Consider the following 13,321-nt stretch of genomic DNA (forward strand, 5'->3'; position numbering starts at 1 on the left):
GTTAGGTTTTTCAATAGTTTGGCTTCAGAGGGTTTTAGAAGATTTACTTTTTATTTCCCATCATTATATTTAACACTCAGAATGTTTATTTTCTCAGTGTAGATATTTGTATACCTGGTGTTGTTTTTAAAAATCTAGTTGATGTTTCCTTAAGCTTCTTTATTTGTTGTTGTTGATTACCAGTACTAATAAAATGGGCAGCATCAAAGCCTTGTGTTCACTATCTACTTAAAGCTGTAAATGTGTGAAAGTACAACAGGCTGATACTAATTTCACATTCTTCCTAAAAGCATGAAAGCTAAACGATCTTCTTTCAAAGGTGTTCTTAAAAGAAAGACATCTTCTATTCTGATTTTATTGAATATATACCTGGGAAGTAGCCTAGCACATGACAAATGGAATGGTAAAAGGGAAGGCGCCTTTATTGTTCTGTCAAAGCAGTAAAAATACACAGAGCACAAAGATATGCTGCCATAGCTGCTGCTGCCAACTAAAGCAGGTCCAGAGCCTGTGTTGTCCAACGTGTTTAGGGAGGCAACATTTCTGGGTTTTGGTTTGGGGTTTTTTGAGAAAATTAAATTGAGAGTCAGCAAGCAGCATGAAGGAAGAAAGTGGTGCAGATCCCAGTCCACTTCTGCGTGCAACATTTACAACCACTTCCAGGAAACTTCTTGCCCCTTCGTTCCAGTAAATGATTGCTGTGCTTTGTACAGTGTGATGTTCCTTGACCTGGGACAGCCATGCTTGCACCAAGACAAGATTTGAGTTTGAGGCTATATGATTCCTTTTGGATTAAAGAATCAGGAGAGGTTCAGGGTGCAGGATGGTGTGTAGGCAGAGTAGTTAACACTCCTGCTTTTCCCCAGTCATCTCTTCTATAGGAGAAAACAGTCGCTCAGGTACAGTTACAAACTGCAGCTGCACATATGCTGCTGGCAACACTTCCCTTTTTGTGGAGAAGAAAGGAGAAACTCCCTGAATAGAGTTCTGTGGAAAACAAAAAAAACCAAACAACCAGTTTAGGTATTTGAAATAGGGAATACCTTGTAATTTCTAGGAGAATAAGTTGATCTTGTAGACTTCTGTGCTAACAAGAAGCTACAATAATCTTTTGGAGTCAAAATCCTGGCTTTAATTACAGTTTGGCTCACATGGGAAAGACTTCACTGCTTTCTAGGCTAGATGCCAGGCCCAGAAAGACCAGTCAGACATTGGCTTTGGCACAACTGGCTGTACTTGGTCAAGAGGCAGGAGTGATACCAGATTATAAGTAAGATGGTGTGGGAGATCCCTGCTCTGCTTTACTGCAGTGGTTTGGTTTTCTTATCTCTTTTTGTTCCAAATGGGATGGTGTGAAGAGATCTGCCCCCCTTGCTTTAGCTTGCCAGGATTAACACTTCTCTGCTGCATGACAAATCTAGACAGCAGCAATCTTGATGCTGTTTCACTGAGCTGCAAGTTTTGGGGCTACATTAACTTTGTGTTCTGTACAAAAACCTGGATATGTTTTGATTCACAAGAAAGAAGCTGGAAGAGGGCAGGGCAGGAATCTCCGCATATTTTTTACGTGTCCCAAATCTTTTGGGGCTATAATACTGAGCATGAACAAGGGGAACAGGGACAGGTCACTCCAGTGCCAGATCATATTTTGCTGTAGCAATCATATTTCATTTCTCAAGGAATTGGTAATGTTATTCTGGTTTGCAGTAGTGGAGCTTGGAAGGAATCAGGTTTGAGGTGTGCATAGAAAAGAAAGCAGAAAGGTCACTTCTAATATAACCAGACCTTGCTTTTCACCTCAGATGTCATGAGTGTGTTTGAAAGCTAGGGCGAAACCCCACAGCCTCTCTGACCTCCCAGAAATCTTTAGCCTGTGTCTTGCTCCCACCCCCAGGGGAAGAAAACACCTCTCTGACACTGTGGAGCAGCAGGGCACAGGGTCACTAGGATGCTGGCAGCTTAATTTTGTGACCACGCCCTCCTTCTGGAGCTGGTGACACCTTCCCTCAGAGGGGAGGACTCTTATGCTTTCAGGATTATTTTAGTCTTTTCAGACTTCCCAGGGCTGTTTCAATCTCACTTCATCTCTAGAGCTGTCAATGGGACAAGATCTGGCCCAGAGTCTGGCTTCCACTCCCTGGAGTGTAGCAGTTGGTGTAGGTCCATCTGACCACACTGAGAAGGGCAGGTGTTGGTGTTCCAACAAGTTTAAGCTTCCTGAGTTTGTTTTTTTTAAAGAAAGACTCCTCACGTACTGGTTTCTCCTGGGCTACACAGCGTGGGAGAGGTTGTGAGGAACTCCAGAGCAGGATGCCCAGAGATGCGAGGGGACAGATTCCTGTGCATGTAGAGGCCTCAAACTCACCCAAACTTCCTGGTCTGTAAAGCTGCAGTGGCGTTATAGTTCATGGAGTTTTATATTTATATTACTGAGTTACTGTTTAACATCTCTGTATTTAAAAATAAAAATCTGGATTTTCTTTTTCCTATTTCTATTCCCAAGCAAATATAATTAGGAATATAGGCCTAATCCTGCTGTTTAAAATCAGGGAGACTAGAGTTGGAGGCTTGATAGGATAAGCACAGCTAATGAATCTGCATATCAATGCGGTTTTGTTTTGTGGTAGGTTTTTTCCAGTCTGCTTTATATTACCTAATGATAAGTGTCCCTTTAAGTCAGGGGCTTCTCCATTTCAAAATTGAAAGGAACTTCTCTGCTGATATTTCTGCTTTTATGACAAAGTTGTGTTTTGCAGATGGTAAATTCCGGCTGGTACCTATCAATATTTACTTCTCTATCCATATGCATAAATGTTGTCTCTATATGCACCTACATGTAGACTTCAATTTTTTAAGTTAAGCAGCTTACAGACTCAGTGACAATGACTATAGATGGAACAGCTTGAGGCATTCGTATAGCTTTACCACAGCCTTCCCACTAAGATACTTCCTTTAATTGTTTTAAAATTTATTTTCATGCTGAGAACAATTAAATAAAGACCACTTGCTATTGAGAAGACAGCTACTACTTATAGCATAATCAGAGTTAAGTTAAAGTAGAATTCTGAAGGATGCTTGGTTTTAATAGTGCTGTTCAGTCACCACTGAAGATTTGTTACTTGGACTTTGTGTAAAGTAACAAACAGCACAGTTCAGGTGGCCATTTCACAAGGCTCCTGTTGCTGGCCTCAGACCCTTTCCAGCCTGAAGCTTAGAACCACTCTGTAAACACAGACAAAAGTAGTGTAACTGCATGGGGTCTACTTGCTATGGAAGGACATCTCACTGACATTCACACATGAGTACAGTTACACTTTCTCTTTCCAAGGAGACTGTTAATTATACACCATCTTGAAAGGCACAAACATGAAGTGCTGAGTGTGGGATTCTAAGAACCCCAGTGAGAAGTAGTTGTGGTTTTCTACAAGTTTAGTTGAAGTTCCTGTTAAAGAGCATGTATATAAGCAGCTGCAAAACTATCACTGCTGTATAGGGTGGACACAAGAGCCTATATTGAAAGGTGTTCGTAATGGAACCAGGATTGCTAAAGATTGATGTATTTCATTGCAGATGTGATGAATATGTCACACAGCTGGATGAAATGCAGCGGCAACTTGCAGCAGCCGAGGATGAGAAGAAGACTCTGAACTCCTTGCTTCGGATGGCTATCCAACAGAAACTGGCCTTGACCCAGCGCCTGGAACATTTGGAACTGGACCACGAGCAGTCCAAAAGGGTGCGCACAAAGTCTGCCTCCAAAGCCAAGGGCAGTAACCCCAGCGTAAGTCCCATTCGGTCCTGTGGAGACAGGTCTGAAGGATCTGTCCTGAACAGCCAGGTGTTTTGTAGTGAGAAATACAGAATCTGTTGTGACTAGGAAGATATGTCTACAAAAACCGTATTCTGCATCTTATTTTATGCTGTAACTGTCAGCGTAAATCCCCACTATCTAACGTCACAATGAGTTGACTCGTACTAGTATGTTCTTGAACCAGGTAATACAGATGTATTACAGTGGTCCCTACTGTAACTAATGCATAAGTATGGGGATACTATTAACAAGTTAATAGTGGAAACCAGTTAGCTTTTTCCACAATTAACATGTCTGGGGTTTGCTGTTTATGGTAAGTGTTAAGAGTACGCCTGATAGAGTATGTATCTGGTGTTACTTACTGTAGTTTGTATAGCACATATGTGATCCTTTTTCCAGGATTGCAGCATACTTCAATAAATGCTTTCATAGGCAGAAATAAATGGAAAACCTTCTTTGTTACTGTGGCTTAAGTGGTGAAAAACAAAGGTTAAAATTGGAGCTATGTCTCCGGAATTCAGAGCATTTGGAAACTGGAGTCAAACTTAATTTGCCTGTTGTAGCGGATGTTAAATACTTGCTGTTGTATCACCACTAACCAAAGTCCTAAAGCTTTTATAGGCTATAAAAGCTAAAACAAAACCTGATACATTATTTACACTCTGCGTCCCTCTCTTCAGAGGGATAATCAGAAGGAACTTGCACATTTATTTTAAAAATATGCAATATTAACTCCATCTGATACAAAATTTAAAATGTTAAGAATTGGGATTCAACCTGGTAGACAGTTGCACCCTAAGAAGTTATGTCCTGAAAGGTTCTGTGTGGTCTTATGTTGCTCCTTGCAAGCATAACACTTTGAAAAGAACCCATCTGAGATATCCTTTACAGGAAAGTAGCCACGCAATATATATGTGTAGAATTAATGTGACTATGGTCTAGCATTGTTGGCCACAAACAGTTTTTCTCAGCTCTCAGTATTAACCTAAATAGGTAGCATTTCAGAACTCTGATCATTTTTTTAAGTACACAGAAGATACTACATTCCATATGCAAGCCATGTGTTTCACAGGGCTCTACATTAGAGGCACAGAAAATTGATCCAGATCATCCTGCTAATAATGATTTATGAAGTAGCTTAGTGCACATACTAATCTTTAAAAATGAATAAACATTTGTCTGATATTGAACTTTTAAGGGGCCTTTCTACCCACTTAATTACAATAAGTGACAGTATAGAAGTGTACTTTCTAATTGGTGCCTACATAAGAGAAAAAGATTGAAAATGTTGCTTCTAAAATTGTGGAAAATTTGTGGAGCACAGAAAGGCGCAGTTCTTTGTTTAACCTGGAGTTTGAAGTGCCTAGCCTCAGACTTTATTTTAATGTAAAGCCCTGTTCATTTGTTACTCTTTCAAATACTTTTGTATGCCTGTAATGTTACTAAAAGAAATGCAAGCCTGTGCCAGCGAGTGCTCGATAGCATGGTTCTCAAAACCATTCTAACACTGTGCTGCGGTTGTGCTCCCCTGCCTGTCCCTGTAGGTGCTCCCAGCTTGATTCGTGCGCTGCCTATGTGCATGCAGGAGATATCCCAGTGCTAACAGAAGCTAATAAGAGCATGGCTGGTTTTCCCACTGAGGGGAAACCATGAGAAATTTTGGCTTCCCAGATATTTTTAGCCATGTTGGTGGGAGGTCTAAATTACTACAGTGAGATTTTAAACAAATGGAGCTTTGCTACAAAGCTGGGAGCCATGGAAGTGCTATAGCCCAGAGCCAGAATTTCATTTCTTGATCTTGAGAATAATCAAAAAACCTCAAGTGATTAAATTCTAATACATTTCTAAAACATGACTGCTTGGGGTTTAAACAAATTTCAGTTCTGGTTTTAGAAACTAGGCCCTGTGTGTCTGTTACTACTTCTTTTATAAAATACTGAATTCTCCTGAATTTGAGCTTTAATATTGCTAAATAGCAGGCTTGATATTTTAGAAGATATATATTTTATAATTTTCAGTCCTGCTTTTCTCTTTGCTGCACAATCTTCCAAAAGGCCTTTATTCTTCTCATTCCTACATTAAGTATAATTTAAAAATACATGGTGAAAGCAGGCTTTTGAGTGCTAACTTTCTCTGCTCTAATAGACTCAGTAACAATTCTGCTTCCACCATAGTAGGGAGCTTTAACACAGTTTTCACTGCTTCTATGTCTCTAGTAACAGTACTTTTGCAGAATGCTGATGGCAAAAAGCTAAACTGGAGAAACTAATTTAATGCATTGGTAGGGTTTTTTTATAATTAGTTGGAATTTTCTTTTACAATTCCAGTGTTACCAGACAGTGACTGTTGCTTTCAGGCTTGGCTCCGTTCAGTTCCAAGTGTGAGCAATTTTTGCTATTAGCCCAACAGCCTTAGTGATCATTTCCATCTTCAGTCATTTCTGCAAATATTTTAAAACACTTAACAGCCAGCCTGACTACTGTTTGAGTCTATCACCATTATGGTTTATCCTGTCAGAAAAAGAACTGAGGAATGGTGTAAAGTGACTTGATCCTGCCGTTTGTACTTTTAGGTAATATTTGAGACTGAGTCTTTTAACTCTTGGTTAACAATTTCTTGAGATGTTAATTTGCTGTAAGTCTTTCATATCAGTCTCAATGGGTTGGGGTAAAGCATGGAAAATTCCTTAAGCCATCACCTACCTCTGCAAGCAGGCTCTTCTGAATGATTCTCTTGCATAGGCCTGCATGATATTCTGACCTGCATGTTTCTGGAGAATCTAAAGTTTCACTGAAAACATTTCTTGCACACTCACTGCTTTTAACTTATGCTTGAATAGCAAAGCTGTATTCAGTACTTGTAAGAATCCTTCTTTCTGCAAAGCTGTTGCTTCCAGGCTGAACCCACAAAGCCTTGTTCACCCACTGGGAAGGCATCTGCAAGCTGGAGTGGCTGCTGTTCCCCCAGCCAGCTAACAGACTAACCTGCCTGTGCAGCACATGGATGGGGTTAAGTTTTCAGTTGATTGAGAAATAAACACTGTTTTTCCTAATACTATTTTATTTTTCCATTTTTCAGCTGTAGAGTAGTCCCTGGAGAAGGCCTTTCCAACAGTGCAACAGCATTTCTTAGCCCTCCTCACTTTGGTTCAAAGTGGTGGCCCATTGCACACAGAATGGAAACCACTGACCTGATCCTAACTTTTGAAAACACCTTTTCCTATATACTACCTGAAACCTTCCCTTTCTGCCTGAAGCTATAAAAAACAAACAAGCTTTACCTATAAGTGCTGCTGCAGTAAGAAACCTTACAAGTGCTGAAGAAACCTACTTCAAATGTAATCCTCACCATATTAGTCTGTGCTCTCCTGGAAATGTTGAATGGGGGAATTTACTTCATTGCAGATGCTCATTTTTTACCTGATTGTTAAACCTGTGCACTTTTGATGTTTTTCTTTAGTTTCTTTAATTCCTTATGTAGAAGAGTTTATATAAATGCAGTGGTTTGTGCTCATAGTCTCTCTCCAGTTTGAAACTTGTGACTTACGAATTATATATCAGCATGTGGCAGAGATTTTGGGGGGGCTCTAGATTGTGATTAGAAAAAAGTTTCAACAAAAAGCAGGAGCTCTGCTAAACTATGTGCTGTGCTTCAGCATCTTTTTTTTATTAAAATATTATGCTTTATATGTTTAAATTACTGATTTTTTTAACTGCCATGTTCATTAAGAAATCCAGGGTATTCCAATTCTGGGGTTTTTTTCATATTGTATTATTATTCTTAGGAATAGTTCAACGTAACAAGAAGAAAACTTGACTTTGCTCTGGTTAAAACAGTAATAGGCACTTGAAAAATATTAAATAAGTAGTATTACATAAAAATTCCAGAATTCCTGGGTTTTAGGAAGTTGAAGTATTATCGATTAACAGAATTTTATACAACTATACCAGTTAAATTCCAAATTGGAATTGTTTTGTTACTTTTTCATTTTATTGTGCCAAATTATGGTACATTTAGGAAGAAAAATTGTAAAGTGGTCAGTGATAGGGTGTTATCTGTCAGCGCCTTTCTGTCACTCATTATTGCCAGTAGTGCCTTTGATAATTTGAAAGGAGACTCTTAGAGTAGTGTAGGGTAAGTCGTGTCACTTAGGAGGAGTGGAATGGCTGGTTTGGAATTTGTTAAAGATGTGGAGCAATAAGTGCAAAGTGAACTCCCATTTCGCACATTTTTAATGGTAGGTTTACTATAGAGTTTATATATTCAAGGAATTGTAAAAAATTCTGTTACTCAATGATATTTCATCATGCAAATTCGAGGGTATAGAGGGGAAAAAATCAAAACCACAAACCTGAACAAACATGACTACATTTTGGGAGCTAGATGGAATCATCTTAAACAGATGAGCAGCGTATGACCACATTTATGGTATCAGTCCGGGAATGCGTCGGCAATGTCACTGACTGTGGGCGGTGGTGGGGGCAGGAGCCACGGCGCTGTGTGCAGATGTGAACCACAGCACATTGGGATCTCCTTTGCATGTTGTATCTAATTGTGATTTCAGCAAACAGAAAGAGAGAAGCTCATCAACAAGCCATGCCAGGTTCTCAATGGCTTCATGAGCCTTATGTGGATGATTAAATTGGTACTTGCTGGAGGGGAGCCCTCCCACTTCTCAAAAAAAGTACAAATTTAATTAATATTGACAGTGCAGATAATATTTCTGTTTGCTGGAAAAAGCATTATTATTCCTAGATGTTGGGACTTATTTCCATCTTCTGTTACACTATTGATTCATAAGAAATATTGTTGCATTTAAAATTACTACATTTGTATGTGGGTATTTATTTGAAATGATGTCGAAGTACTGTATTATGTTCTATGTGCATTACCTTTTAGTGGTGGGTTGGTCTCCATTTAACGTCCTGTGCATGTATTCTTGCCAAGTAACCTTTACACAGATCTGAAAAACAAAAAAACTAAGCTTCTTAAAACGATAACTATGTTAATTGGATAACCTTAGGAGGAGGGGTGAAGGTCAAGACACTGCTTCCGGATTAATAAAATAGTTTTTAATCTAGGAAAGCAATGTGCCTGCGTAAAGGTGTCACATTGGCAGGAGCAATAAAAGTCAAAAGGAATTGCGTGTTCTGCGTGTTGGTTTTGTGGTTTAAGAAGATACTGGTTTAAGTAGTTAGCTGAGGGGATTTTCATCTGGGGGCCAAATAAATACTAATTTTTGTCTGAAAGAAACTGAATACGTCACATGAAGCTTTCTGCAGAACTAGAAAATTAATTATTTGTGCTCACATTCAGGAAGCACCATCCTCTCCTATTCCGTGACATCTTCATGGATTAGTTTTGGCCTGGATCCAACTGGTTTAATGTGTGTCACTGAACAGCCTTGCAAACACTTGTACTGGTACAGGGAAAGTAAGGGTAGGACTAAGGCTATGGTGTCAGTGTTGACAGTTCATCCTGAAATTGCATCTTAATTTCTCATCTACTCTCCAAAATACTCATGTACTGTTAGGGCCCCATCCAGCCTGGCCCTGAACACTTCCCTGGAGGTATTTCCTGGCTTGGCAATGTTCCCTGAGCACCATGGTCTAGTGGGAGATGTCCCTGCTCATGGCAGTGACGGTGGGGGAGGAGGAACAAGATGGTCTTTAAAGTTCCTTCCAACCAGTAAGGGATTCTGTGAAAATCCATTAAGTTGCTGTTTGTCAAGTAGAATTAGCAAACAAACTCACGAAAAGCCCCTGAAAGAGAATGCCAAAACTGAGGGCAGGGCTGCGGTTGGCCCCATCAATACAAAGATATTCCTGGAGCAGTGACTTCATGGTGTCCCCTAGAAACATTCAATACTCTAGTTTAACAACTCTTGTGCCCCCAGGTAGGATTCTCAGAACCATTCTGCTGATTTTGTACCTGGTAGCAGTCAGCTGCATGGTACCAGCTCATCAACATAATTTATAGCTGGAGCGCAAGATGCCAGTTGTTCCTTGGGCATTGAAAACACTTGCTCCAGGGGTATGTGGTGAAGTAGCAGAGCATGTGTGCTGGGACACTTGCCCTGATTGTAGAGGTCTGCATTTTCTATAACAGGAGCTTTACCTGCAGGATGATCTGCAGAAGAAATATGTAAATCCATCTCCATGCATGTGTGAGCAGACCTGTGAAACAGTAAAACAGGATTCAAGAATGTTTTAGTAAGAAAGAAAATGAGAAAACTGTCAAAGGATAGTATTTCTATTAAAAGGTTGTCTAGTGAATGGCTGTTAATGAAAACATTAGTTTATTTTACTCTTTCTGTGTAGAAAAATCCCTTCCCTCAGCCCTGGGGGAGATGTTACCTCTGCAGAGGTGGAGGGTGGGTTCAGTATTCCAACTGCAGATGTGGCTGGAGTTGCCTCTGAGAGAGGAATGTGCCATCAAATGTCACACTCTTGCTTCCTGTGGAGTCAGTAATCCAGCAGTGAGCCTTTGTTTCTTTTAAGTGAGGCTTGAAAACAAGTTGCTTGCTTCCCAAAAGAGGACCAGGACAGATTTTTTGGATGTACCGAGATGCCTAAAGATTAGAAACGTGGAAGTTCCCAGGTACCTGGTTTTGTGGGATGAAGGTAATGAAAATTAAGACCAAGGTGCTTTTTGGAGATCCCATTAGATAACATGGGAAAATTCAGCTGGACAAATAATTACAGTAGTTAGAGTTTAAAACATATATTCACATTCTTGTGTTTTTTTGAAGGCTGATGTAGTAGATGGACCTACAGGATCAGGAAAAGGTGTTTTTGCATCCAAGAACTTTGAAGAAACAATTAAAACAATAAAGATCACCTCTGGGAACTCATAACTAAGCAAAGTGCTAGTTAATGTGGTTATTCTGAGTGTGTTATTATTTTTGAGTGTTTATCTATAAAAATTTCAAGCAAACATTCATTAGTCATTGTTGGGAAAATCACTCATACTCAAACCACTCAAAAGATAGCTTCATGTGTTTTTTCCCAGGAAAGGAGGGGAGGCTACTGCTTCCCAGTGCAAGTGCAAATTTCCCTAAGAAGGAAGTAATCACAGCTGAGGAGGGGATGTTTTTCCTTATCCTTACTGATATCTCAGAGGTAACCTGAGAGCTGATCTGCCCCTTACCTTACCCAGCCCTATCACTTTGGGACGTGCTGCTCCTGAACTAAGCCATCAGATTTGATAGTTATCAAGTGAAAGTGTTGTAAAATGCCCTAGGTCCAGCAACTGTTTAAAAAACTCAAAAAACCCAGGAAAGCCAACTAACAAGCTGGATCTGGTTCTAGATTTTAGAGTACTTCTGAAGCAAAGGTAATACACTGATTGGGAACAGTGTAATGAAAGCTGAGTTTTGTGACTGTGTTGGAGAAAACCTGAGAAAAATTTCAAAATTTAGACCAAATCTATCCTAATATCTAATTAGCACAATGTACGTAATGTATTACTTGCAGTTGAAAGTTACGTACATGAGCAAAGCTTGAGTTATCTAGGTGTAAATGAGGTGAATTTAAGGCAGACTGAAGTGAGTTAGTGCATGTCCAGACCTCCCATCAGCCTCATAAGAATAAGAATTTAACTAAGCTGAAAATTACTTTCAGGGTAGAACCCCCAAATACTGTAGCTTTTGACGGAATCAAGTGTCATGTTAGAAGTACACTGTGTGTAGCCAAATATGTACCTGTGTGACTATCTTTACGTTGCAAGAATTTTGAACAATTTTATGTATTTGAAGCACCTCTGATGTTACTTTTAAAAGAAATATCAGCAGGTGGACATTTGGGCTCTGAATGTCCTAGGCTAAAATACAATAGCAGGCTTAACAGGCAGATTCCATACATGCAAACTTCCATACTGATGATTTAGTATATGGTTTTAAAACAATCGTAGAAGGAAGAAAAAATGTTAAAAAAGTGAAACTTCTAAAAATCAATTCTCACTAGTAATAACACAATCCATTCTCAATAACACCATTTAATTTTTTTTAACTGATCATATCTGCTTTTCAAACAGTAATCTATTTGAGGAATTACAATTCTCTATTTTTAAGGAGAGAATAAGAAACAATTCATTTAACTATATGCTGCTTCATATTGCTTGACATAGTTTCTTTTATATCTTTTCCACAAAACCTTACTTGCTATTTTTTACACAGAAATTTTCAGTTCAACATTGGCTCAGCATTCAGATGCATGCTAACTCAAATTTAGCGAAAACACTCAATTTGGCAGTTCTTTAATAACAAACATTTCCCCCTTAATTTCTGGTGGTGAGACTGCTACAAACTATGACAGTTATTTCTAATTATATTGACTAAACATTCAGGCAGCTTCTACCAATCTCAAATGTTGCTTAGCTTTTTTTTTCTCTGTGGCTTCTACTCTGGAATTCAAATTAATACAGCTCAAAGATTTATCAAGGGATAAAGAATGAAATATTTGATCCAGCAATGAAACATCAGCTTCCTGCTGTTTCCAGATGAACAACAAACCTTTATTGAACCTGTATCAGAGCCCTGGAGCTGGAGCAGAAACTTATCTCTTGTTTAGCAGCCAGATGTCTCCGTCAGAGAGCAGAATGCTGACGTGCCATGCACAGTGTTGGAGGGAGGTTTTACATTGTGATCTTACCTGGCTCTAAGGAGTAAAATTACCCTGCCTTATTAAGGTGGGAAAAGCATTAATTCTTTTTAGCTGGTAATCAAGAGGTTGTTTAGTAACAGGTCTCAAAAATGAGATTCAGTTTGTAAAAGTAAGTTCCTTGTGGTTTTGTTTTTTCTCCATAGGGATAGAATTCCCAGCTACCAGCTCTCACCAGTACACATAATTACCCAGTTGCTGAATGTCCAGAGCAACTCCCTTTGGAAGTCAGCTTGGAGAAATAACATTGACTGTGATCTACATGAAGGGAGGAGAATCCGTGATGGGAGTTGAAAAATAGTAAGAAACATAAAAGGGATGTGGCCCTTATGCCTGAACATGCAAAATATAATTATTGGCAACTGTGTGGAATCAGGGAGCAGTTCTGACAAAGAACACGAGATGGCAGTGCCAGACAGGGCCAGAGAGAGATGCAGAGAGCCGGACAGGGCCTGACAGAACCAAACAGGGCCAGACAGAGCCAGGCAGGCCTGACAGAGCCAGACAGGTCTGGAGAGAGCCAGGCAGGGCCAGGCAGCACCAGCCAGCAGGACTCATCAACTCACAGGACCTTCTGCTGCTTCAAGGGAAATGGGAGCTGAGAGCAGATCAAAGCTGGTCACAATTCCACACTAAGAGATTTGCCTTTTGTCTCAAGAATTCTCCCCTTCACCCCTGCCTTTCTCCCTTTTGTTCAGGTTTGCCATGGTTTTGTACAGCTCACCTTGGATATATTGCTTGCTCTTTCAGCGAGTCACTGGCTTGGCAGCTGAGGAGTATGAAGCTTTATGGATGGATACCAGTGCTGCGTCACATGACAGACAATAAATGGAACCACAATTGTGAAGAA

General features: G+C 39.7%; 1 protein-coding gene across 10 annotated transcripts in view; it reads left to right on the forward strand.

The window, feature by feature from the left end:
• Positions 1-13,321, forward strand: part of BICD2 (BICD cargo adaptor 2) — a 57,010-nt gene extending 43,689 nt beyond the window's left edge. For 4 of the 10 annotated variants that reach the window (XM_064431892.1, XM_064431895.1, XM_064431894.1 and 1 more), the window contains exon 7: positions 3,571-8,952. In XM_064431892.1, coding sequence (XP_064287962.1) covers positions 3,571-3,877 — 307 coding nt within the window. In that variant the 3' untranslated portion in view covers positions 3,878-8,952. Of the gene's footprint in view, positions 1-3,570; positions 8,953-12,617 lie in introns of those variants that run through there. The other 6 variants (XR_010368227.1, XR_010368228.1, XM_064431888.1 and 3 more) reach the window with 6 other exon arrangements.

Source organism: Passer domesticus, chromosome 9, assembly GCF_036417665.1.
Source record: "Passer domesticus isolate bPasDom1 chromosome 9, bPasDom1.hap1, whole genome shotgun sequence".
NCBI lineage: Eukaryota > Metazoa > Chordata > Aves > Passeriformes > Passeridae > Passer > Passer domesticus.